Source organism: Plectropomus leopardus, chromosome 23 (assembly GCF_008729295.1).
Source record: "Plectropomus leopardus isolate mb chromosome 23, YSFRI_Pleo_2.0, whole genome shotgun sequence".
NCBI lineage: Eukaryota > Metazoa > Chordata > Actinopteri > Perciformes > Serranidae > Plectropomus > Plectropomus leopardus.
Window position 1 is genome coordinate 5,612,421 of NC_056485.1, and position 24,612 is coordinate 5,637,032.

At 38.5% G+C, this 24,612-nt stretch overlaps 2 protein-coding genes across 4 annotated transcripts; both read left to right on the plus strand.

Annotated features, from left to right (window-relative positions):
- LOC121962206 (tyrosine-protein phosphatase non-receptor type substrate 1-like) lies at positions 1 to 6,589 on the plus strand. 3 transcript variants are annotated; one of them, XM_042512426.1, is made up of 5 exons: positions 1 to 62; positions 761 to 1,117; positions 4,459 to 4,566; positions 5,082 to 5,182; positions 6,388 to 6,589. In XM_042512426.1, the coding sequence occupies exons 1-5, from the start codon at positions 5 to 7 to the stop codon at positions 6,451 to 6,453; spliced, it is 690 nt and encodes a 229-aa protein (XP_042368360.1). In that variant the 5' UTR covers positions 1 to 4; the 3' UTR covers positions 6,454 to 6,589. The 3 variants fall into 3 exon arrangements, with proteins under 3 accessions (XP_042368360.1, XP_042368361.1, XP_042368359.1); XM_042512425.1 differs by lacking the exons at positions 1 to 62; positions 761 to 1,117 and adding exons at positions 3,179 to 3,262; positions 3,810 to 4,166; XM_042512427.1 differs by lacking the exons at positions 4,459 to 4,566; positions 5,082 to 5,182; positions 6,388 to 6,589 and adding exons at positions 1,201 to 1,323; positions 1,440 to 1,631.
- A 2,926-nt stretch (positions 6,590 to 9,515) lies between these two features.
- LOC121962396 (troponin C-like) lies at positions 9,516 to 16,068 on the plus strand. The gene is given in 7 exon segments (XM_042512655.1): positions 9,516 to 9,973; positions 10,546 to 10,685; positions 12,783 to 12,786; positions 13,142 to 13,250; positions 15,692 to 15,799; positions 15,802 to 15,833; positions 15,925 to 16,068. Coding segments are annotated over 7 exon segments (675 nt in total). The 5' UTR covers positions 9,516 to 9,835.
- Positions 16,069 to 24,612: the final 8,544 nt, after the last annotated feature.

The following is a 24,612-nucleotide window of genomic DNA, read 5'->3' on the forward strand; positions in this document are numbered from 1 at the left end:
AGAGATGAAGCTTCTTCTGAGCAGTCTGTTACTCGCCTCTCTCCGTGCCCGCTCATCTTGGTGTAAGTAAAAATACAATAATGACATTTTTATAACTGCTTAAAGCTACAAAATCAGTATGTCATTACAGCATAGTATCAGTAATTTCAAACGGAGTCATTACATTTTAGCAAAACAATGTTATGGTTTTGGGGAAATGAAAAAAGGATTATATTGTAACAATGGATTGGGTAGTAATGATTGTAAAAGGATATGTTATTTCAAAACGCATCAATGATGGAAGGAGTGCTCAAATCTTTTACAGAAGTAAAAGTAGTAGTAGTAGTAGGGCGACATGGGTTTCCTATATTTTTGTTTTATTCTGTAAATCTTTTAAAGCATTTTGTGCTGAAGCTTGAAATGTGCTATATAAATAAAGATGATGATGATCATCATAACAAACAAAGGGTGTCCACAGAGTAACAACTACTAAAAGTTAATTTATTAAGGAAACGCAAATTAAGAAAACCACTATGTGTGGGGTCCCATACCCTAACAAAACTAGGATTGAGACATGGTCAATTAGACTCCTAATTCTCTCAATGAGGCTGTCACTTGTGATGAATTACAGAATTGTGTGTCACTGTCTCTTCATAGGTGTCCCATCAGACACAAACTAAAGCAAAAACTAACTACTTCATTTAGCTTCTGGTTTAACGCCTGAAATGATGCATTAATGTGGTGATGAACTACTAAATTATGTGTCACTGTCTCTTCATAGGTGTTTCATCCACGGGCACACTTGTTACCCAGAGTCCTGATGTCTCTGTCATGGAGGGGGACACAGTAAACATAACCTGCTGCTGGACAGGAGTAACAAGACTGAGAGTTACCTGGCTGAAAAATGAAACAGATAATAAGACTGGGAATTTCTCCCTCAAAAACTGCTCTCAAGGACCTCTGATAATACAGACATCTAACTGCTCATACTTAACCTTCATGAATGTCACAACAGAGGATTCAGGGAGATACATCTGTAAGGTGACTGTGGAGATACCATTTTTTGCCGAGGTTGAAGGAAACGGTACTGTCATCACAGTTACGGACAGAAGCAACACGAAGGATGACACAGCAGGAGGTAAGTGACAGCTGCCCCCCAAAAATTTGGATAGCATATTGTAGATGTAGTCTAAGCATGTTGCCTCTGTGGGTTAATTTCAGATTCTCGTGGAAGTGTGGAGGAAGTGTTCATTACTGTCCCGAGGTACCTGTGCATTCTTGCCCTCGTCATAACTGTCTTCTGCATCAACAAGTTAACAAGCAAATCTCAGCAACACACACCAGGTACAATATCCCTTACATTCAATTATGATGATATTGGTGTTAATCTCAAGCATTAGCAGCATACACAGCACGTGACCGTACATTATAACTAACCGATCAGTGCGTTCATGTCTCAGCTGCTCCAGGAAATGAGCTCACTTCAGTCAAAAGAACCAACGAAGAAGAAGAGGCGAGAGATGAGAGGGAAATGGAAACAGAGTGAAAATAAAAAAGGATGACTGAATTGTCTTGATTGGGACACAAAGTCAACATGTGTCAGCCATGGACGGATTATGAGACAATGGGCCCCAGGGCACAGACATGCAAATGGCCCCGCCATCTCTTATCTCTTATCATCTTGTCTGTCTCTGTCGCTTTGTAGTAATTTGTGTCTCCTTGTGGTTGTTTTTTTGCCTTTTTGTAGTTTTTCTGGAAGCATCTCTTTGAGGCAATTTTAGTCATTTTATGTCTCTGTGTTTTTTTGTTGTTTTTTTTTGTTGGGGAAGGGTGGGGGTGTCTCACTGAAGTAATTGTGGGTCTTTTTTGGTCATTTTGTGTCTCTGCAGTCATTTTGTGTCTCACTGTGTTTGTCTTGTGTCTTTTTAAGTTGTTTTGAGTCTGAGGTAATCCTGTCTTTTTTAGTCACTGTGTCTCTTTGTTGTCAACTTGTGTCCCCTTGTGTTTTTTTTTGTATGCCCTTGAAGTTGTGTTGTTTCTCTTTGTGATTGTTTTGTCTGTTTTGCAGTTATTTTGTGTCTCTCTGAAGTTCCTTTGTTTCTCTTTGTTTTCATTTTGAACCTTTTGCTGGTCAGTACAAGATATATTTGAGTGAAAGCTAGGGGGCGCCATGACACTTTGGGCCCATGTAAGTAATCCAGTCATGGTGTCAGCTTTTATGACTAATGATTTATATAAAAGAAGCAGCTATAACATTATGCAAATATGCACTGAAATGTATCTTGATGTTTTATTTACATAGTCAAGGAGTCTAGTCAGCTGCCTACATTTCCTTTGATTACAGCTGTCCTCTTTGATTCATGGCGATAAAACAATGTTAAAATTGTTACTGGACAGCATAATTTTCCTCCTAATTTAAATAGGGGCTTTTGTAAAAGCAAAGCTGCAGCAATTTGGGACAATTTATGAATTGATGCAAAGAGCAATGGATAAAATGGTTAAACATCTTTTAAAAAATATATGCAATATTTCTATTGTAGCTTTTTCAATTCTATATTTATGTTTTATGTCTATGTACCAAAACACCGAAGCAAATTCCTTGTGTGTGAAAACCTGCTAGACAATAAACATATTCTGATTCTAGTTCAGGTGAATTAGAGTCCTTTTGTAAAGAATTTAGACTTTAGTGGCTTCTAGTGGTGATACTTATGATATACACTATCACAAGTTTCTTAGCCCCCTGGTCAAAGACGAATACACACAGCACTCTGTTTCACTAAAAACAGGTAAACTGTACCAATTTCCACCAAGATTCCCTTCAATTTCTGCAAACAAAATTGTATTTCTCTTTCTGTAAGTAAAAGGTAAACATCAGTCTAGGTTCTGGGTTAAAAAATCAGGCCAGCACTCAACATATATTTTGCTGGTGACCCAATTCAGAATTTCTGTTTCAGAGTAAAATACGTTTTTATGTTCAAAACTACATTGTGAGAAACAGAGAAACGGGAAAGACTTCAGTCTATAATAGTTGTCGTCTATCTGAAGAAGGAAGGAACAAAAGCTGTGGTTTTTCACACATCTTAACAGGAAATACAGAGGAACACGCAAAGAGGGATGATGCCCAGTATGTTTTTTGTGTGTGTGCGTGTATACGTGTGTGTGGGAAGGACTTCGTGCGGTTGTGACGAGACGTGTGTCAGTTTTCGGTGTTGAATCAGTGTCAAGATGAAGCTTCTACTGAGCAGCCTGCTGCTGGCCTCTCTGTGTACCCTCTCATCCTGGAGTGAGTAAAAACACAGTAAACTTTAACATCACATTTCTTTCATAGACATCTACCAGTTTTTAAAATTTGTACTCAAAATGTCAAAACTATGACAGCTTTTTCTGATTACTATATTGATAATGTCAATAGTCAAACAAGTGATACATAAATTGTGCAGAATGCTTGGATACATGATCTTGTTCTTCATGATATGAGTGCTCTGAGGGTTTGTTAACATTAGCATTTTAAATCGCTTACGGTTTCAACCAAAATGTTTTAACACTTTAAATCTTTCAAATGGATAAATGTGAATTGAGAAATCGAGAATCGAGAAATTGACAGACATGTGACACAATTCCTTTAATGTTGATGCAGTAATACCAATTTATGTGGTTGTTGACTTGCTCAAAAATCTTAATATATCACTATGGTCTGTTTTAAATGATGTCCATAAAGAAAAAAACTAAAGCAAAAACTAACTACTTCATTTAGCTTCTGGTTTAACGCCTGAAATGATGCATTAATGTGGTGATGAACTACTAAATTATGTGTCACTGTCTCTTCATAGGTGTTTCATCCACGGGCACACTTGTTACCCAGAGTCCTGATGTCTCTGTCATGGAGGGGGACACAGTAAACATAACCTGCTGCTGGACAGGAGCAACAAGACTGAGAGTTACCTGGCTGAAAAGTGAAACAGATAGTAAGACTGGGAATTCCTCCCTCAAAAATTGCTCTCAAGGATCTCTGATAAGAAAGACATCTAACTGCTCATACTTAACCGTCGTGAATGTCACAACAGAGGATTCAGGGAGATACATCTGTAAGGTGACTGTGGAGATACCATTTTTTGCCAAGGTTGAAGGAAATGGTACTGTCATCACAGTTACGGACAGAAGCAACATGAAGGATGACACAGCAGGAGGTAAGTGACCAAACACCCGTTGCTTTCATAGTGTTGCATTAAGAGTTTGACTAATACTTTGGTTTGCGTAGCTGGGGCTAATAGTGGTATGTGTTCAGAATGGGATTTGGTTTGTTAACAAAACACCTTTCATTTTAAACCCTTCGATTCTAGTTTTATAACCAGTGTAAATGTGACTTTTTCATCTCTTCAACAATCCATTCCAATAGACACAAATCTTTTTTTTGTAAAATCCTTTTTTTTTAATTGTAATACTTGTGTTTCGTTCCCCCCTAACATCATGGGAATCCAGGATTTGCCAGCAGCTCTTCACGGTTTCCCGTGATTGTTACCCTGGCTGTAGTGGCTCCATTGCTTCTTATCGCTCTCATCTGTGTCTGCGCTCAACAAAGGAGGCGAGGTAAAAAGAAAAATGTATTTTTACCATAGCATTCAGATCAAATGTTTAACTCACCCAAATTACAAAACAACAACAACAAAAAAAACCCCCATATATTCTTACTTACCTTTTGTGTACTCAAATAATATGGACGAACACAATCATATTTGTGGTGCACACAAATTGTAAATGTAAGAGTAAGATGTTATTAATTTGTTTTAGATAACGCAATACAAGATGACACTCTAAGCAACAATCTGTTTACAGGAAAACTTAAGTAAGTAATAAGTTATACTTAAGGAAACTTATAGTTCTCAAGACCTTAACAGAATGGTAACTGCGCAGATTGAATTTCAGGAGTAAAAAATAACTGGCACTAAACTGTGCTTTAAAGACGACAAATATGGGGGCGCCCTGTAGCTCAATTTGTTGAAGTGTGCTGCTATGTATTCTATGTACAACCCGGGTTTCATTTTGGTTTTTTTTGATTAATTCTATTAATTATTTGTATGTTTGTGTGTGTCCTGTGGGCTCAGCACAAGCACTTAGGGTGATTTACGAGGTCCCCCACATTGACTCTGAGGAAGCAGAAATGGACAAACACAGCACCAGCTCCTCCAGAGGTTCATCTCAGTGGGTGAGTCGAATAACATCTACTTTGCAATGATACTTGTGCACGAATGTTGCGTGTAGAGTAGCAGCAGCAAACTAGGGAAAAAAAGGTGGCACTAACTAGAGGGCAGGATGTGTTTGTTTCTTTTTGTTCAGTGTGGTAAATGAGGTATCAAATAGTGTTAGGAAAAGGGAAACCACCTTTCGATATGATCCTACCCCTCTTTGCAGGACTACTTTGCACGAGAGGTTTATATAATGTGTGTGAGCTGTGTAAGACATGCCACTGATGTAGTGAAAGGTGCAAATATGCATCTCTCTAAAGGCTCATAAAATTATTTTATAGACAAAGAAAGCTACATTAAATTACAGCTCTATTGTTGGTTACCAATGTGATAAGTGCAACATTTCATTCCTTTCTGATCAAAGGTATTGAATTACCTGGTGGTACATGCTGCATACTACGCAGTTACTTTCCGCTTTTATCTCTGTTAGTTGCAGTACGATTTGTTTTCAATTGCAGAGACACATGTAAGTTGTCATATAGTTCCCATAAACAGCAAATTTTAATACTTAAAATATTCCTTTTTTATTGAGACTCACGTTTGTTGTTGTCACTAGGCCTACTATAGGAATTTCCGAGTTTGAACTTAGTTTCATTAGACTGCATTATGTTCTGTTATGTATTTTTCCACCATTTTTATAAAGTTTGGGGGGAGGATGGCCACATCACTTGAGGACAGTTTTTTTGGCAATGTTTAATTCAAGACATTTACACCATGCATTGATGCATAACAAAATCACCAGAGCCACAATGTGGGAAATTAAGTGCTTAATGCTCCAAATTTTCTGGCGGAAATCCCCCAAACCGCCTCTTTACATGTACCCCCCCAAAAACTGTGCCCTTTTAGTAATGTAGTAAAGTAACACCATAATCTACACGCTTGATACATGGCATGGTGGCATGAAGTATACTCTGAAGAATAATGTTCAAAATTTTTAAATGGATAATTTCAATTGTGTAATTGTCTCTAGTATTGGGACACTATTATGAAAAATAACTGACATCCTGTTTCTGATGAAATGTGCCTAATGCCTCCGCCTACTATTTTTACACCTTCTACTTTTTTTTTTAAATTGTGCATGTCAACACATACTAATGCACTGCTTTGCACTGATACAGTACAATTTGGTTTGCAATAACTGTTTCAATCTGTCTGTCTGTTGCAGTGTCAGGTACCGGTGTATGAATCCTTCGATTACTTTGAACGTGTCGAGACCAAAGAAAGTGAATAAGGATCTGCACAGGGGAATTTCCCCCATTGTCCAGTGTTTTATTTCCCTATTTTTCATCATGTATATTTTCTCATGAATTTTGTAAATGATTTTAGAATGTAAATATTTGATATTTTTCTATAAAGTCTGATCCATCTTTGTGGTCTGAGTTGATTTCAATAATAACAAGGTTTGCATTCATAGACAGGTTTACTTGTACTATTGCTTTTGTTCTGGCTTGATCACACTACCTAGTCAGGGGTCTACATTAGTGACTGGTATTGATTCAGGAGCAAAGATGCAGGTTTCACAATGACTTCAGATCACAAAAAGGACGCTGAGTGGAAACTGTGGTGTTAGGGGTTGGCTGCATTATATGTCAATGACGGGAAATGGAAAAAGCAGCTCCTGTGACGGTCGAAGTAGTTTCTCCTCGGACTCGCTGTGTGCATTTTCATCACACAAACTGATACAGAGCTTCTAAAATGGTCAATAATAAGTGGCTGACTTACTGAAAACAGGCTACATTTTGCTGACTAATGTTTTACTATCCGTATTCAATCAATACATATGCTCTGCATTTCAGGTTATGTGTTAATTTTCTAAAAATTCCAGAGAACATGTTGGTAAAACACCGTTAGCATTACTGAAATCACAGTTACATCCGAAGTTAGCCGGGGTTTCTACTGCTGGCTATACAATCATACTCTTTACCTTACCATTAAAGCTTGTTGGACACAGTACATCTGTTCAAACATAAAAACATTACACTTAAAGTTATAATTATGATACTGTTCAAGATCTCAACTCTGTTTTAGGTGCTCATGTGTGACTGTATGTTAAATAATTTCACTTAACTAGCATCTACACGTGAAGATAAGTGTAAGCTCATCAATTAGCAGCTATCTGTCTTGTAGGATATGCTAAGTTACGTTAGCAATAAAACTAGCCCAATTACTTCATGACTGGGCTTGCTTTCAGCGATGAGAACTGACAGGTTTACAGCTCTTGCCTTCAAATGGAAGTTATAAGGATGTGGTTAGGACATGTGAGGATGTGTAAGGTCTTGTAGGGGATGTGCTTGGTGTTCAAGTTAAGTCAGAGCACGGCTGTTAGGCAATGGCAACATGGACGCAACTCTTAGCATCTCGAAGCTTATGACTAAATCACAATATCTTTTTGAAATACATATACATACATACTTTGGGAGTTGCTGGTCGACTGCTGGCACAATTAGTTGGTGTGTAAGGTAAAAATACTCAAACTGATATAAACCTTTTTTTGTATAGCTGAAATGAATATGCTGTGCCCCCGTCCACAATGGTAGGTGACATTATTTGGCTTCTGTGTCTGTGGACAGTGCATGAGATAAACATAGCAGATACATTAAATAAGTCTGAGTGCCATGTTTAACTAAATATCTTTAAACATTACAGATGCAAAATGACAAAATAACCACAGAAATGAATTTTTTTTTTTTTTTCATTTCATTTCAATTTCACATATTGATTGAAATCAATCTCGGTTTTCCACCTGGAGGTGGTTGTTGTTGTTTTAGTGAGCTAGCAAGCTGTTAATGTAATGCAGAGAATGCAAAAGTAATGACAGAGAACCATTGGGACCATCGAGAATATCACAAGACATACTCTAAAATTACAAAGAAATTTACTGTCCGTCAAGAAATGAACTTCCATCCCTCCCACCACTTTTCGAAAAACATCAGCAAATACATCACAACAACATCACAGTGTTCAGAAACTTACGAGGTCATGAATACCACAAGAGGTGGGCCTTCGTATGGACTCTTCTTGTGAACACGGTAGACCTAAACACGACATCCGTTGAATGCAGCAATGAACTCTTCTTGTGAACATGCTGAACATCACCCCATTTTAAGGTGGGACTACATTTCTAGCATGTTAGTTTGTGTTGTCACAACAGATGAGATAAGTCATAATGTTAAAGTTATGACTGATAAGTTAATATACTATAATATAATACTAGCCTGATGGGCGCGAACTACGAAGTTTGTTGATACAGAGATACTTGGCTCAATGAGTCAGCCCATTACAGACTGATAAAGAGTATTAAAGGCTTTAGAGAGAGACACTCCTTCACTCATGTGAGCAAAACAAACTTGCACAACCTCTGACTTAGTTACCAGCTGAAAAAAAAGCTTATATCCACTTACACGCTAAAGGTGTTAACCACCACACAAGGTGACAGTAGGTTTCTCACGCTTTCACACATTGTCCTTCTTTTTCTTGCAGATATTAACCCCTGTACACGCACATAGTGATACATTGCTTTTGCTATCAAGCACATAAATCAGATCTGTGGAATCCTGACAAAAAACAAAACCAAAAAAAAACTTCTGAGATTCTGAGACAGTGGAGCCCTGGGCACAAATATGGATTAGGCCCCACAACCTGTCCTACACAGGAGCAAGACTTTGATGTGGATTTGTGTCCATTTTTGTTCATTTTGTGTCACCTTGTGGTTGTTCTGTGTCTTTTTTTGAAGTTATTCTCCTGTAGTCTTGTGTCTCTTTGAAGTAATTTGTTTTGTTCATGTTGTGTTTCTTTGTGATTGTTTTGCCAGGTTTTGTAATTATTTCATGTCTTCTCTTTGTAGTTCTTTGCTGCTCTTTCTGGTCTTTTTTTGTGTCTCTTTTAGTGTCTTTGTGTCTCTGAGGTTGTCTTGTACTTAAATGTATCATGCAGTGTTATATTGGAGATGCAAAATGTGGGCCCATCTATGTATTTGTCTGACCAGCGAAATTCTTCTACACACTGCTGAATCTTATCTATACTGTAAAATAGCAATGTTTTCAGGAAACTAGGGCAGAGAGCAGAGTCGTGCAAGCAAACATCCTCACTGGTGGCCTTTTATGCAGTTTGAACTTTCTTGTGGTTTATGTCCACCTTTATGCAGCAGCTACACAACCGCCAACCACAGCAGATGCAGTGACACTTGAACATGTTTCTGCATCACCTAGTGATGAAACCCAACATGATACAACCAAAACAGGGCTTAAATCTTGCACCATGAAATAATTGTCTCAAATCCAAGAAATCCCAGAATGTATTGTGGTTTACTTAATGAAAAGACCTCACCTTAAATCAATAAAGGAATGACAAAAGCCTCAAATGGAACGTGAAGTAATATGTGCACAGGGCGTTGTTGGACAGAGGCTTTGTTGTCACAGGTGGAGCAATCGTCTTTATCGAAGACTTAAGCTTGTAAAAGCTGACGTTTTGAGACATGCGCCAAGCCATTTTTTCAAAAAGGTATAAAAGCCGACATTTTCCCCTTTCAGTCTCGACACATATACCACTCGCTCAATCAGTGTCGATCTTCCATTTTCCTCTTCAACGACTAACCACCTCTTAGAACTGCAAACATGAGCAAGCTAGAGACAGCTGTGGCCCTCCTATTGGACACCTTTGATACATATGCTGGTACAGAGGGCAAAAAGGACTCCCTAAGCAAAGCTGAGGTGAAGACTTTGTTGGAGAAGGAGCTGCCTGGACTGCTCAAGGTACAGTACACCACTGGGTAGGGATAACTGTGCCAACCAGGGTTGTAACAGCACTGAGTTTAATGAGCATTTCAGTATTTTACCTCTGAACCTAGAACCTAGTAATGTACTGCATAGGACAAGCTCACTGGTAAAGTACAAAAGAAGCTACCAATAATGTAATGTATTGACTTATGGTGTTTTTTACCCCAGGCTTTTCCTGATTAATAAAATGCAAAAAACACCTTTTCTTCTGTCTTCCTAGAAATGTTTGTGACTATCAGTTTTGGTGGTTGGGCATATTTTGTGAAATGTAGAAAATTTAAACCTTGAATTTTTTTTTTTGAGCATTTCTCAGCCACAACTTCAAAAATGATTTTGCAGCTGCTAGTTGTCTTATAGTGTGAATTTTGAATTTTTGGCCAGATTAAAGACTTATGCCTCACCTTTAAGTTCTTGTCATCTCTGCCAAAGACCAATCTTGAACTTTCTAATCTACTAAATATGGCTGAAACAAACCCACTTATTAAGGTGTAACATAGGATTTAATCAGTGGCCAACAATATTAATGCTGTTTTCGTTTGTCTTTACAGGGTGCCAAGAACCAAGCCGAGGTGGACAAGCTGTTGAAAGCTCTGGATTTTAACGGAGACTCTGAGGTTGACTTCCAGGAATTTGTGGTGATGGTAGGCGCTCTCGCCTGCGCCTGCCATGGCCGCATTTGTCAGAAGAAGTGAACAGGGACACCACACCCTGGGGTGGGGCCAAATGGCAGCTGCAAAGTCATAAAATAACTGTAGTGACAATTTCCTGAAACATTTCAATAAAATGATTTATTTTCCCGTGCATGGCTTATGTAAATGTATGTGTGACTAACATGAAATAAGCAATAAGACAATTAGGTCAAACGGTATCTTGCCTTTAAAAATGGTAAGAGTACAGTGAAAAAACAACGGACATAAAAAAAATTGTGAAACTGCACTATTTTTACATGCTCTGCTTGGAATGGACAAATCTATACACCATCAAAATCCATTGCATGATCACAACAATATATTTTAATAATTAAATCTTAAATCCAGGCTGGTTACAGACATCCTTGTCTAAAACTGGCCTCAGTATCAGTGGTTTATTTTTAAAATATGGCATGTGTCGCACACACAGTCATTTACAACACAAAAATATGATTAAAGATAACTCCTCATATACCTCCTCAACACATGTAAGACAGAACACTGGTATACATACATAAAATAAACTAGACTGCATTTTGCTTTTGCACACCAGTGGTGGAAACAATATGTACTTGTTTGGTGGAGGAAGAACAAAATATGTGTTGACATTTCATATGGTAGATGGTGTATGATAAGAAAAAGGTTTTGTGTGCAAAAGCAGCTTGTCAGATAGCCTCACTCATTTTTGCACAATTACTGGACTTCCTATCTAAACAGGACAACTGAAAACACCCACATGCACAGTTAGCTATGTCTTTATAGACATATTCAATATTCAGATATATTCAAGTAGATGAGACTTATGCAACCGTTGATGTTTGCCTGCATTGTGTTTACACCTGACGAGCCTGAGGCAGTGGTGGAACGAAAGTATGTACATAGCCGCGAAGGAAGTTTTTAAAAACCCGACAGCTAAACTGAACATTTTAGTGTTGATAAAAGAAAAGGTTATGTAACACAGTGGTAAATATGCCCCTGGCCCAATTTTTTGGAACATATTGCAGACATCAAACTCACAATAAATGTATTTATTTCAAATCATATTGGTAATCTGCAAATACTTGCTTTCTGTTTTTATTTTTGGAATTCAGGTTAGACTATATGACTTTTAAATGACTTTTTTTATGACATACTATGACATTTTATGATATGTACTACAAAATGTATAATTACATTATATCCAGAGGTTCTTAAAAATCTGATGACTGCATGCCATTTTAGTGACCTAGCACATAATTGAGGGCCATACAGGAACAGTACACACTCTGACTTTTTATGATATACAACTGCACTATGACTTTTTTAAGGGTATTTCTATGACATACTTACCCCACATGTCACTCCACATTCATATGGAGTCCTGCAGTACTGTATATGAGAATAACTGTCTTAGATAAAAGACATCCTAGAATCAATTGTGGTTGAATTAATAAAATACATCACCTTAAATAATCAAGTAAATTACTAAAGCCCGGTACATGAAGTAATTTGTTCACAAGGAGTTGTTGGACAGAGGCTTTGTTGACACAGATGAAGTCACCGCCTTTATCAAAGACTTAAGTTTGTAAAAGCTTATGTTTTGACACCCCGAGCCATTTTCCAAAAGGTATAAAGACTGACATTCTCCCCTTCCAGTCCCTACACATCTACAGCTCTGTCGATCAGTGTCGATCTTTCACTTCCTCTTCAGCGACTAACCACCTCTTAAAACGGCAAACATGAGCAATGTCGAGGCATCTGTGGCCCTCCTGTTGGAGACCTTTTATACATATGCTGGTGCCGATGGCAATAAGGACACCCTAAACAAAACCGAAGTGAAGGCTTTGTTTATGAACGAGCTGCCTGGACTGATCAAGGTACTGTACGCTACTGGGGAGGGATAACTGTGCCAATCAGGGTGTTAACAGCACTGAGACCTGTTTAATGAGTCTTTCAGTATTTTACTACTAAACGAATATGCTGCATTGCATAAGTTCAGTGGTAAAGTACAAAAGAACCTACCAATACTGATAATATATTAACATATGCTTTCCTGATTGAATTGATGCAAAAATAGACCTTGTATTCTGTGTTTTCATGTCAATTTTTTGCCCTAGCAATGTTTGTGGCTACCAGTTTTGGTGGTTGGGTGTATATTCTAAAATTTAAACCCTGAAACCATAGGTTTTTTTTTAACAATCTTCAGCAGCAGCTTTAAAAATAATTTTGCAGCTGCCAATTTGTAGTTGTTTATTAATGTGGATTCTGCATTTTTGGCTTGCTCGGCAACTCCCTCTCATTGTAGTGTCAACCCTCAACTTTAAGTTATTATCATATCCACACCCTAACAACCTATCGTGGATTTGAACTCTTTATAATCTACTTATCATGGCTGAAATAAACCCACTTATTAAGGTGTGACCCAGGATTTTAGCAGTATCTACCAATATTAATGCTGTTTCGTTTGTCTGTACAGAGTGCAAAGAACCAAGCCAGGGTGGAAGAGCTGCTGAAAGAACTGGATTTTGACGGAGACTCTGAGGTCGACTTCAGCGAATTTATGATGCTGATAGCTGTTCTAACCTGTGCCTGCCACGACCGCTATTACAGGAGGAAGTGAGCTGGGCCACCCCACTCTGTTTTGGGGCCAAATGGCGGCTGCACAGTCACTGAATCACTGAAACATTTCAATAAAATGATTTACTTGTGCATGGCTTGTGTGAATGCATTATGTGACTAACATGAAATTATATGCAACAACAAGATTAGGTAACAGAAATGACCACATACACCAATGTTACCTTTAAAAATGGTAAGACTATGATGGAAAAAAGTAATACAGGACATAAAAAATGAAAACTGTGAAATATCATTATTTTCATATGCTCTGCTTTGAATGGACATATCTATACAATTTTAAAATCCATTGCATGATTACAACAATTTATGGGGCTGATTGTAGACATCTGTGTCTGTAACCAACCCCAATATCAGTGGTCAATTTTAAGATTTGGGGCTTATTTGCCTCCATAATATGTTGAATTCTTTGAGACTAGTAGGAGAAAAAGGTCCGGTTCAGATTTTTTTTTAAAAATCCTTCCTAATTTACAACCAGAATGATATACCATTTTATCCCTAAAAACATTGCAAAAAAATGTTTTTGTTTTTTTAAATTGCTGATGACAGTCTTTTTTTCTGATACATGGTATAATATATATGGTATATAATATCCAAAATTCCCATTGTAAAACGTTTGACTTTAACATGTCAACAAAATAAATAATTTGAACCTGATTTTATCCAAAGTTTAGATTTTTGTTCCAGAAATGTATGTATTTAATTTAATAATTAAGGAAGAAGAAGAAGTTGACATTTCATGTGGTCGATGGTGTATGATAGGAAATGGTTTTAGAGCGCAAAGGCAGCTGGTCAAATAGCCTCGCTCATGTAAGCGCTATCGCTAGACTTCCTGTCTAACTAGGACAAGTGAAAACACCCACATGCACAGTTTGCTATGTCTTCATAGAGATAAAAATCAACATTTGCATGGTCTTGCTTCAACCGAAGGATTAGATGACGTGTGTTTATTTGTTGATAAAACACTACCAGCCTTGGTTCGATCAAGCATGCCAAGCTTAAATCAATAAGAAGCTGTGTTTTAATACACAGCTGACTAAGTGATCCTGGCCCGTCAGAAGCGTGCAGAGCCAGAGGACAATTGGAAAATCTCAAGCGAGTGGTCAGAGCAGTGGCTTTGCAGCTGATGCAACAGAGCGCCATACAAAATATATCGCTTTACAAGCAGCGTCTTGCAAACATCTAAGTGGTCACACACACACACATCTATTTTAAACTCACGTAGGTGTTAAAAGCCAACACAAACACAGCAACAGGATCTTTGTAAAGACCACAACAAATTCAAGACTTTGGGTTGTTATGCAAGAGTTGATGTTTGCTTGCGTTGTGTTTACACCTGATAAGCCTGAGGCAGCGGTGGAATGAAACTACGTACAAACCCCTGAGAGAAGTTTTTAAAAACTCAGCAGCTGAACTGAACATTTTAGTGTTGATAAAAGGAAAAGTTATGTATGACAGTGGTAAATATGCCCCTGGCTCTTTTTTTTTTTTTTTTTTTTGGAACGTGTTGCAGGTGTCAAACTCACAATAAGTGTATATAAACCAAAAAACAACAGCGTTTGTCAATTTGAACATTAAATATCTTTTCTTTGGACTTTAATGAATATAGGTCTAAAATGATTTGCAAATAATTTATATAATAGAATAATTGCATGCATGCATGCATGCAGTAAAAACTCTGACTCTTTTATGACATATAACTGTACTGTGACTTTAATTTTTTTTTTAATGCCATTTTTATGACATACTTATGTCACATGTCAATCTACATTCGTATGGAGTCCAACTTCTTAAATGTGTCCTGCAGTATTATATTGGAGATGCAAAATGTGGGGATTTCTATGTGTTTCTTTCTTATTGTGCTAAAACAAAGTGCTGCAACTGAGTTATTGACTTTTAAGCAGTTTGAACCTTTCTTTTGTGGTTTATGTTCACCTTTACGCAGCAGCTACACAACCACCAACCACAGCAGATGCAGTGACACCTGAACATGTTTCTGCATCATCTAATGATGAAACCCTACGTGACACAACCAGTACAGGATTTAAATCTTGCACCATGAAATAATTGTCTCAAATCAAAGAAATCCCAGAATGTATTGTGGTTTACTTAAAAGAAATACCTCACCTTAAATCATCAGTTAAATTACTACAGCCTAGTACCTGAAGCAACTGGTGCACAGGGCGTTGTTGGACAGAGCCTTTGTTGATACAAGTGGAGCCACCACCTTTATCGACTTAAGCTTGTAAAAGCAGACCTTTTGACACATGTCCCAAGCCATTTTTTCAAAAGGTATAAAGGCTGACATTTTCCCCTTCCAGTCCCGATACATCTGATCAGTGTCGATTTTCCATTTTCCTCTTCAACGACTAACCACCTCTTAAAACAGCAAACATGAGCAAGCTAGAGACAGCTGTGGCCCTCCTGTCGGACACCTTTGATACATATGCTGGTGCAGAGAGCAAAAAGGACTCCCTAAGCAAAGCTGAGGTGAAGACCAGTTGGAGAAGGAGCTGCCTGGACTGCTCAAGGTACTGTACACCACTTGGGAGGGATAATTGTGTAACATAGGATTTAATCAGTGGCCAACAATATTAATGCTGTTTTCGTTTGTCTCTACAGGATACAAAGAACCAAGCCGAGGTGGACAAGCTGCTGAAAGCTCTGGATTTTAACAGAGACTCTGAGGTCGACTTCCAGGAATTTGTAGAGACGGTAGGCGCTCTCGCCTGTGCCTGCCATGGCCGCATTTGTCAGAAGAAGTGAACAGGGCCACAGCACCCTGGGGTGGGGCCAAATGGCAGCTGCAGAGGCAGAAAACTATTTCCTGAAACATTTCAATAAAATGATTTACCTGTGCATGGCTTCTGTAAATTTATTGTGTGAATAACATGAAATCACATGCAATAAGAAGAGTAGGTCAAACAGAATTGACCACATACACCAATATTACCTTTGGAAATGGTAAGAGTATGGTGAAAAAAAATAATAGGCTATAGGACATAACAAAAAAGTTTGTGAAACTGAGCTATTTTTTTACATGCTCTGCTTTGAATAGACAAATCTATACACTATCAAAATACAAAGCATGATCACAACAATTTCATGCAATAATTTAATCTTCAATTCAGGCTGTTTGTAGACAACCATGTATAAAAAAGCCTATATATCAGTTTTAAGATTTGGGACTGTTTTGCCTCCATAACATGTCGAATGTTCAGACTAGTGGGGGAAAAGGTCCAAAATACATATTTAGCTGTTTAATTTAATAGCACATATTTAATACAAAAAAATACATAATAATAACAATAATACAACAACAACAATAATAATAATAATATTAAAATAATTAGTGAATAGTTAAAAAAATGTGCTTTGAATGTTCATTTATAAATATATAATATATAGTACAGGGGGACAATCTTCTGCATTGAGGACTTTTACTTTTAATACTCAAAGTGCATTTTCTCAGTTATCATTAATTAAAACTTTAACTTAAAATTAAGTTAAGGCTCTGAATACCTCTCCCACCACTGGTCTGATGTGGCCTGCCTCCTAATCCACCGCTGTAATACTTTCTGTCTTGAGGTCAGGTCAACACTCTATTAGCCCACCAGGGAGCATTGGCCAAGTGACACACTTTCTCCAGCGGGGACAGTTGTGTAATTAGAAAATGCCTCTGCTGCCCTCTAGTGGCAGATTAGTGCTTCTTTCAATAAACTGGGACACTCAAGAAAGAAGTGCAGAGGTTCCCTATTATCATCAGTACCATCAGTCACTGCTGCCACCCTGAACAAATCACTGTATCTGTTTTCATGACCTCCCTTTTCTACGTGGCTGTTGTTGATTTGAGTGTGCAGGCTGAGTGCAAGGCCTCACAGGGCTGTTTGTGGAACGTGGCTGCCTCGTAATCGGCTTGCAAGGTCATTAAGCTCAGACTCTCCTCTCTCTACTTCCTCTCTGGTTCTCTCTCTCTCTCTGTCCGAGGCATTATAAAGGCTTATGGGGATTAGGTATCCAGAGTGGAGGAGGATGTAGCTCTGGAGTCAGGAGATTCAGGTGGGAAGAAAAAAAAGGGTGGTAGGGTGGGTGAGTGTCCTGTGTTTTGTGCTGCATGTAATCTAATATTTTGATGTCTATTTGTCATAGCATAGATTTCTACTGCATTATAAGAAATGAATAATGTACACAGAAGCACAAACATATTACATTTTTACTATACCACCACTGTCTACAATATCTTCATATGAAAGTTCTATTTTCAGAGGCAGGCCGTGGGGTGCGGTCAAAAGCAATGGGAATATCTTCGTGCTGGACATAGCACATTCGCTGATTAAGCAAACTAAGCCACCCACCACTCCCCTTCCCCTATAAGTCACAAACAAAAAATAATGAAATCAAACAATAAAAGAATACGAAACAAATGTACGAATTGTGTCACTTTTTCTTTTTTTTGTGTTTTTGCACTGTGGCCCCTCACTGGGCTCATTGTGTTCCACAGAGTGCCCCAAAGCATAATGCTTTTCTAATAGCCAACCTGGAAGCTGATGCTGCACTGGTTCCCTCGTCAAAAAGCCGATGGGATTTTTCTATTGGATTGAGGATTATTGCAGAAAATGAGCTCTGTGACACAAAAATGTTCATGATATTTATCAATTTTGTTTTGCAAGATAATGTTCACAGTAAAGCACAATTTTTAGGATTTTAGAAGCCTAGATACAATCACCAGAAGTAAAAAACTATTGTTTGGCAACAACGAACCACACTATGGTCATGTCACCACCACCTCTACGAGGGAGGCTGTAAAGCTATTTTTGGCACAGGTCGGCGTGATGGCGTTCTGTCGTCTCATTTAGCCACTTGTTGGCAACCAACTTTTTTAATACACATGAAAGCTTCAAAGTTTGAAAGTGGGGTGTGTTTGTTTACATCCAAAGTCAGAGGTCCGAGCTAGAAATGACATCACACCCAAGTCGAACGTATTCTAGTACAACTCAGAAAATCAAGATGTTGTTAGCACTTCCACTTGATAACAACACATGAAACTGTAATTACCGGTAGCTTAAGAAAACAAATCTGTTTTATTGTAACATGGGAGTCTATAGGGATTCTGTTGTGGAGCCAGCCTCAAGAGGCCACTCTGTGAACTACAGTTTTTGGCACGTCCTGATTTGCTTAATTTTTCAGTGTCAGAAGTTACCGCTTGATGTCGCCTAAGATCCACCACTCGGTTAATAAACTGACCTTGCGTTTAGAATAGTTACCATAGATATGTGACCCGTAGTAGTCATAATAAATGCCATTATAAATAGAGTAAATATCACACTTTTTTTAATTTTATTTTTTAAAGCACACTTTCAGATTGCAGCTGATGCTGACTCATTTTGGGACAAAAGTCTTCACATAGACTCCAATCTTAAAGCGTTTGTCGTGCAAGATAGTTGTGGTGAGAGGTTTACACCAATTACTCACACACACGCACAAATGCTGCTTAGCTCGGCCCACGTGAGGAGGTGCGAAGCAGTTATGAATACCTCATTCTGTTTTAAAGCCACACATCCTTGGTCATATGAGCTGCCAGGGTGTCCAGCTCATCTCGTGGCCTGACTTCCAGCAGGAGAAACACCATTAACACAGTGCTGCTCTTTGTCTCTGAACTTTAACCAAGTGTGTTTTCCTGATCTCGGAGGCGTCATGGAGCGTCACTGGATTTTAAAGAGGGGTCCGATCTACATCATGTACTATCGATAGTCTGCTTGAAAAATGACTGTTTGACGACTGGGTTGTTTGAATGTTGATTACGTCAATTTTCAGCTTGTGATGTGTCATCAATGGACAAGTACACGTTGGGACAAACAAAAGAGATTTCCCAGCAGTTCTTCTTGGCTCTGTGAAACATTTAAGCATCTTTTAGGTCGTTGTTTTGGTTTAACAGTTTGATAAGTTATGATTTTGGATCACTCTTATCGCTCTCATTAATCTTACTTTCCTGAGAAAAGCCTCTGATAAACCCACTGTACATTTCTTTCCCACACAATAGCTGACAAACATAGTTGGGGGCAAGCAAATGAAAGTAGTGGAACATACAGCAGTGATAACACATCGAATTTGACATTATTAGAATTTACTAGTTGTAAAAAATTCAATAAAATTGCCTATAAATTGAAAAAAAGGGAGAAAGTTCAACAAACAAACAAAGAAAAGACCCTAAAAAAAAAGCTTAAAAATAATTTAGTGAAAATAACTTTAAATATATAGTTATGATAATTATAAATACAAACATAATATAAATATATTCTTATTCATTTTCCCCCCTTGTCTTTTTTCAAAATAATTTGCAACCAATTTCTTACAATCTGTGGAACATTTCTTGCCAAGTTCCTCATTTCCCTTTAAAAAAAAAAAAAAAAACGTTCTCAAAAGAAAGAAAATTTACTCAGCGTTTTAAGTGTCTGAAAGGTAACATTGATCCAGGTTTCAAAGGGTTAAACAGGCACTCAGCACTTTTGTGAAGTTGTGATGTCACAGCTGTATTACATTAAGGTAGAGGCTTCTGCTAAAGTGCTGTTAGTCATTTAGGGACTAACGGAGTGAATGATTCAATGTTGTTTTATGACAGAGCGGCAAGATTGAAAAAACTGTGGAATGGCCCTTTAAATCATGATAGCCAAAACCATATGAGGCGTTTCTCCGTGCCAGAAATTGTTGCTGTGTGAGTCTTTGTAATTATACATGACTGGAATTATTCATGTATTCATTTTGCATTGCAAAAGAGGAGGAGGCCACGCAAGGAACATTCCCCAAACAAAGGCTCTGTTAATGGGCATGTCATTACCCTTTCCTCAAAACCTGTCTTCCTCGAAGAGCCTGTTGTGTGTGTGGAGTGGTAGTTTTGTATCATCAGTTTTAAACAATTGCTAGGGCTTATACAACAGTGCCTCCCATACCGCACATTCCTTTTAACTTAGTGTCACAGAGGCCATTTCTGTCAAACAGGATTCTGGCATCTGTCTGCTTTTAAGAGTCCTATCTCCGCTGATGAACTGTGATTCCTGAACACAGCTGAGCGACGCTGTCTGTCCAGCACCAGATGCCTTTTCAAAGAATCTGTGTGACTAGCTGACAAGATTTATTGCGTTGTCTTTATCAACATGACAAGAAGCTCTAAGTGGCTCTAAATGCTGATAATGAGAGAAAACAGCCCTCATTCATACCAGACAGTAGTTTCAGCACCATCACCTTTGACCTACACACATGATAAGCAGGCTTATAATGCCACGCGCTCCTCAGCCAGGAACGTTTGTGGTTAAGCTTGTTGGCTCCATCATTCACGTGTTTTGAGACCTGAAATAGTAATGCATTTTTTCACTATGTTGCTCCAAGGTGTTACTGCATTATTTGTCACTTTGAAATGTTGAGAGCCAAATTAAAAGGAGAATGAGGTATTAAATGACTATAAATGATTACAGTGTCACACAAGGACACAAGACACTGCAGCTGATACATCATTTGATTTTCACAGCTGAGTATCAAAGGTGTTGTATGCAAAATTCAGAGCATTAATATAACAGCAAACAGCTATTTGCTATGTAAAGACATATTATAATAATACCGTCCTGAGCAGAGAATGAAGTCACACTCCCTCTCTGTGTTCAAGCTTCTCTGTTTTTTGTTGTGTTAGACAGTCTGGCAGCACTTAAATGTTTGGGTATACTGCCTCTGCTGATCTCTCTGCAAAGTCATTGTAGCAGAGGAAATGATGTAACAGAGAATAACAGAACTCTCTACTGTGAAAAACCACAAAAAAGGCTTTCAAACCAAAATCTTCACAACCAGACGTGATCCTGCAGGAATATGATCTGATATTGGGAAAAATTAACAACATTGGCAACAAAGATTAGATTTCTTCTAGCTGCATGTAGCAGCACTTTCTCCCTTGAAGAATCACAAATAAAAGCTTCTAAACACAACCACTCATGTTCCAACAGGAATATGATCCAAAAACCTGGGAGAAATTAGCATTCCTTGACATTAGCATGAAGTAAGCCTGAATGTTAATACTTGTGGTTGGAGCAGATGATCATATAAAAAAATTCCGTATAATCTAACTCATTTTATAGCCAAAGTAGAAAAAAACAAACAGTAGAAACAAAGTACTCAGAACGTTTACATACTTTTATCTCATTATTTGAAACTGTAATCACATTTATAATGTGTGTAACGGCCTGCTATGCCTATCTCCTGCCGCTGTGGATTTTTTTACGCTTACTTTTTTCCCCCATCTCTCTCTCCACCCAGCCACTCTCCCTCATCAACCTCATCACCTCTACCTGGTGCTCCCAGCTGCTCTTCATCTCCAATCAAGCCAGTATTTAAGCTATTTTTCCTGGTTTTGACTAGGCTCACCTCTTCCTCTTTGCCCCGGTATACCTAACAGCCTTCTATCTCTGACCACGAGTTTTGCCTGTGCACTTCCTGGTTCTCATCTGCCCGTGGCTGTGCGGTGTACTGCTTCGGCTCACATCTCCTCCATGTGAGTGCCACTGGTGTTTATTGTTCTGATGGTACATCGATTCCCCGCCTATCCTCATTGATCCTGCTACCTGCTCCGACTGGATTCCTCTGCTCTGCTGCCTGCCTGCTTCATATCACATACCATACCAACCAACTCTGCTTCATATTTGATCACGAGCCCTGCCTGCCCCTCTCTGGAGTCCCGGCTTTTCCCACAAGCTCCCTGTTGTAAGTGTTTCTGCAACTTACCTGATACATTCACCTGCCAGTCTGCTCCACGTTCACAATTTCCCCATTCGAACTCTGAGCTATCACCTGTGAACGTGAGCTCACCCCAGTCTGTCTGCAAACTCTGCTCGACCCATAAACTCTGCTCCACCTCAGAACTGATAACTGTCCCTACTTACCTGCAACCTGATTATACTCACCTTTTCTCCATTCAGCCTTCCAAAAGATTATAAAAAAGGTAATGACTAATTACTCATCTGCTCTGTTGTGCTGCAATTCTGTCCTACCACTCCCCGTTACAATATAAATATCCAACATTGTAAAATTCTATATGGCATAAAATAAATAAAAGCATGTAGGTTCCCTTTAATAGTTTTTTTAGGCATCATGGCATAGAGGAATACACTAGGCTTTGGATAAACGGGCAATACCTGTTAGTTGGAGACATTATTGTTGGTTTTGCTGTTGGAGTTTTTCTTTAACTCTTTTCTGCAGACAAAAATGTTGATTCAATTACTTAAAATTGGTTTGGTATCATTTAATTCTCCTGAAAAGTGTCTTGTCTGTTAATCAGGCTCTGATCAAAGAGAGAGGGAAAAGACACAAAACTGTCCGAGTTGTGTTTGACTTGGAGCACTATATAAACCGGCTGAAACAGCTATCTCTAATCATTCATTAGTGCAGACAGCATACAGGTTAACAGAGGGCGGACAGGCCACACTATTTGCATTGAGAGCACATTCATGCCTGCACTGTGCTGATAACAGGCTCTCTGTGGAGAGACTGTGGCCGCATGATGTAATCCACATTTTCCTGCTTTTACAGCCACTTGCCTGTGACGTAAAGCAAAACGAGTAATGTTTGTGCACTGTCCTGTTGTCCCAAACAGGCCTTCTCTCTGTCTTGGTCTCTTATTCAGGCACTCACTCAGACACGGTGAAACGCATGACAAAGAGACTTTGTCCTTCTGTATCGTCAGCAGCCTATAGAAAAGTCTTTTAGCACAGATACATTTGCACACTGTCAGAGCTATCTGGGCCCTTACATCGCTTTCGGCCAGAACGTATCTGAATTCATCCAAAGCCATTAGCACCCATACAAGTCCTGTAATGCTCCCAATGCCCTCAAGTTTTCTCTCTCTGCATGAGGTTTGACATGAGCCAAGTAATTTTTAAAAAAAACCCACCAGTGTAAATCCCTGGACACACAAAGTTTAGATCATTATTGAAACAATCACTAACCATTCTCCTTTACTCAACAGTCAATTGTCACCTCATCAAATGCTGAAAATGGACCTTTATTTAATTTTGCACTGTTTTACAATACAACATGGGATAATGTCATGGCCGTATTATGAAACAATGGGGCCCCGGGCTCAGATATGGAAAAGACCCCACCACCTCTCCTAGGAGCAAGACACACAGTCATTACGGTGGTTTTACCTCTTTTTGTTGCTGTTGTTGTTTTTTCATCTTTGCCGTCACTGTATCTTTTTGTGGGTGTCTCTTTTTGGTCATTATGTGTCTCTCTATTTGTTTTGCGTCTATTGGGGTGTGTTTTTCATGGTTTCATGTTTTTTGTCTCTTTTAAAGTTTTTTTAAGATTATTTTGGCATTTTTGCCTTTATTAGTTAGGACAGAGTGTTAGCATGAAAGGGCGAGAGAGGGGGGATGACATGCAGCAACATCATCCATCCATGGATAATGTTAACTGTTAATCCTAACACAATAGTTATTCAAATTCAGCTTTAAGGGCCTCAGGTTTTGTTATGTAAGTACAGGCAGAAACCAACCACCCTAAACCATCAGACTGCTTGATCTGTATTGATTGACCTACTGATTGATTTCTCTGCTGGAATAAAAATTGAGTCACAGAGATAATCAGCCTCTTTAGATCATTCTACAGAGCAAAAAACAAAGATCATACATGTTTACCGTTGTAGTTGACCTTTTACACGAGTGTAGACAAAGTGTCTGTCAGGCTGCAAACAGCCATACCTACTGCAGAAAGAACTCGGTGACCTTTAGAGGTATGCGCAGTTGCTGCTGCGGGTGGTGGAACAAACTGTACTGCTGATTATATGCATGTCATAGAAACATAAAAACTGAGAGCTATCTCAATAATTAGCATTGCAGCATCCAAATTAAGGCCAAAAGAGGTGAAAGAGATCCTGTTGTTCAGAATTATATGAGACTCGTGAAAAAGAGAGACAAAGACACTATTTACCCCTCCAACACATACGCTGGCAGAAAATAAGTGAAGGCACACATCTTAACAATGTAATCAACTCTTAACATTATGAAAATGATCCTTTTATTAATATTCCCAATCACATAACTGCACACTGTTGCTTTTTGTTTTGATGTTTTGGCTCTTGATAACAGTTTGCAGCTTGGTTATAATCTCTCTGCAAGACGCAGCATGGCTACGGCAACATGTAGTAAAAGAAGAGAGGAATAGATTGTCAAAATACACACAATAATTTATTATTGTCACAGGAGTCTATCTGCAGGGTTTTTTTTGTCTTTCTGAATGGCCTGAGGTGAGGTATGGTATACTGGCTGAGCG

What these genes read in the sequence shown, in the direction of transcription:
- LOC121962206 (XM_042512426.1), top strand. Translation starts at nt 5, where the DNA reads ATGAAGCTTCTTCTGAGCAGTCTGTTACTCGCCTCTCTCCGTGCCCGC. An exon ending in CCGTGCCCGCTCATCTTGGT is followed by an intron (nt 63 to 760) that starts GTAAGTAAAAAT and finishes GTCTCTTCATAG; the next exon opens with GTGTTTCATCCACGGGCACA. An exon ending in CGCTCAACAAAGGAGGCGAG is followed by an intron (nt 4,567 to 5,081) that starts GTAAAAAGAAAA and finishes CTGTGGGCTCAG; the next exon opens with CACAAGCACTTAGGGTGATT.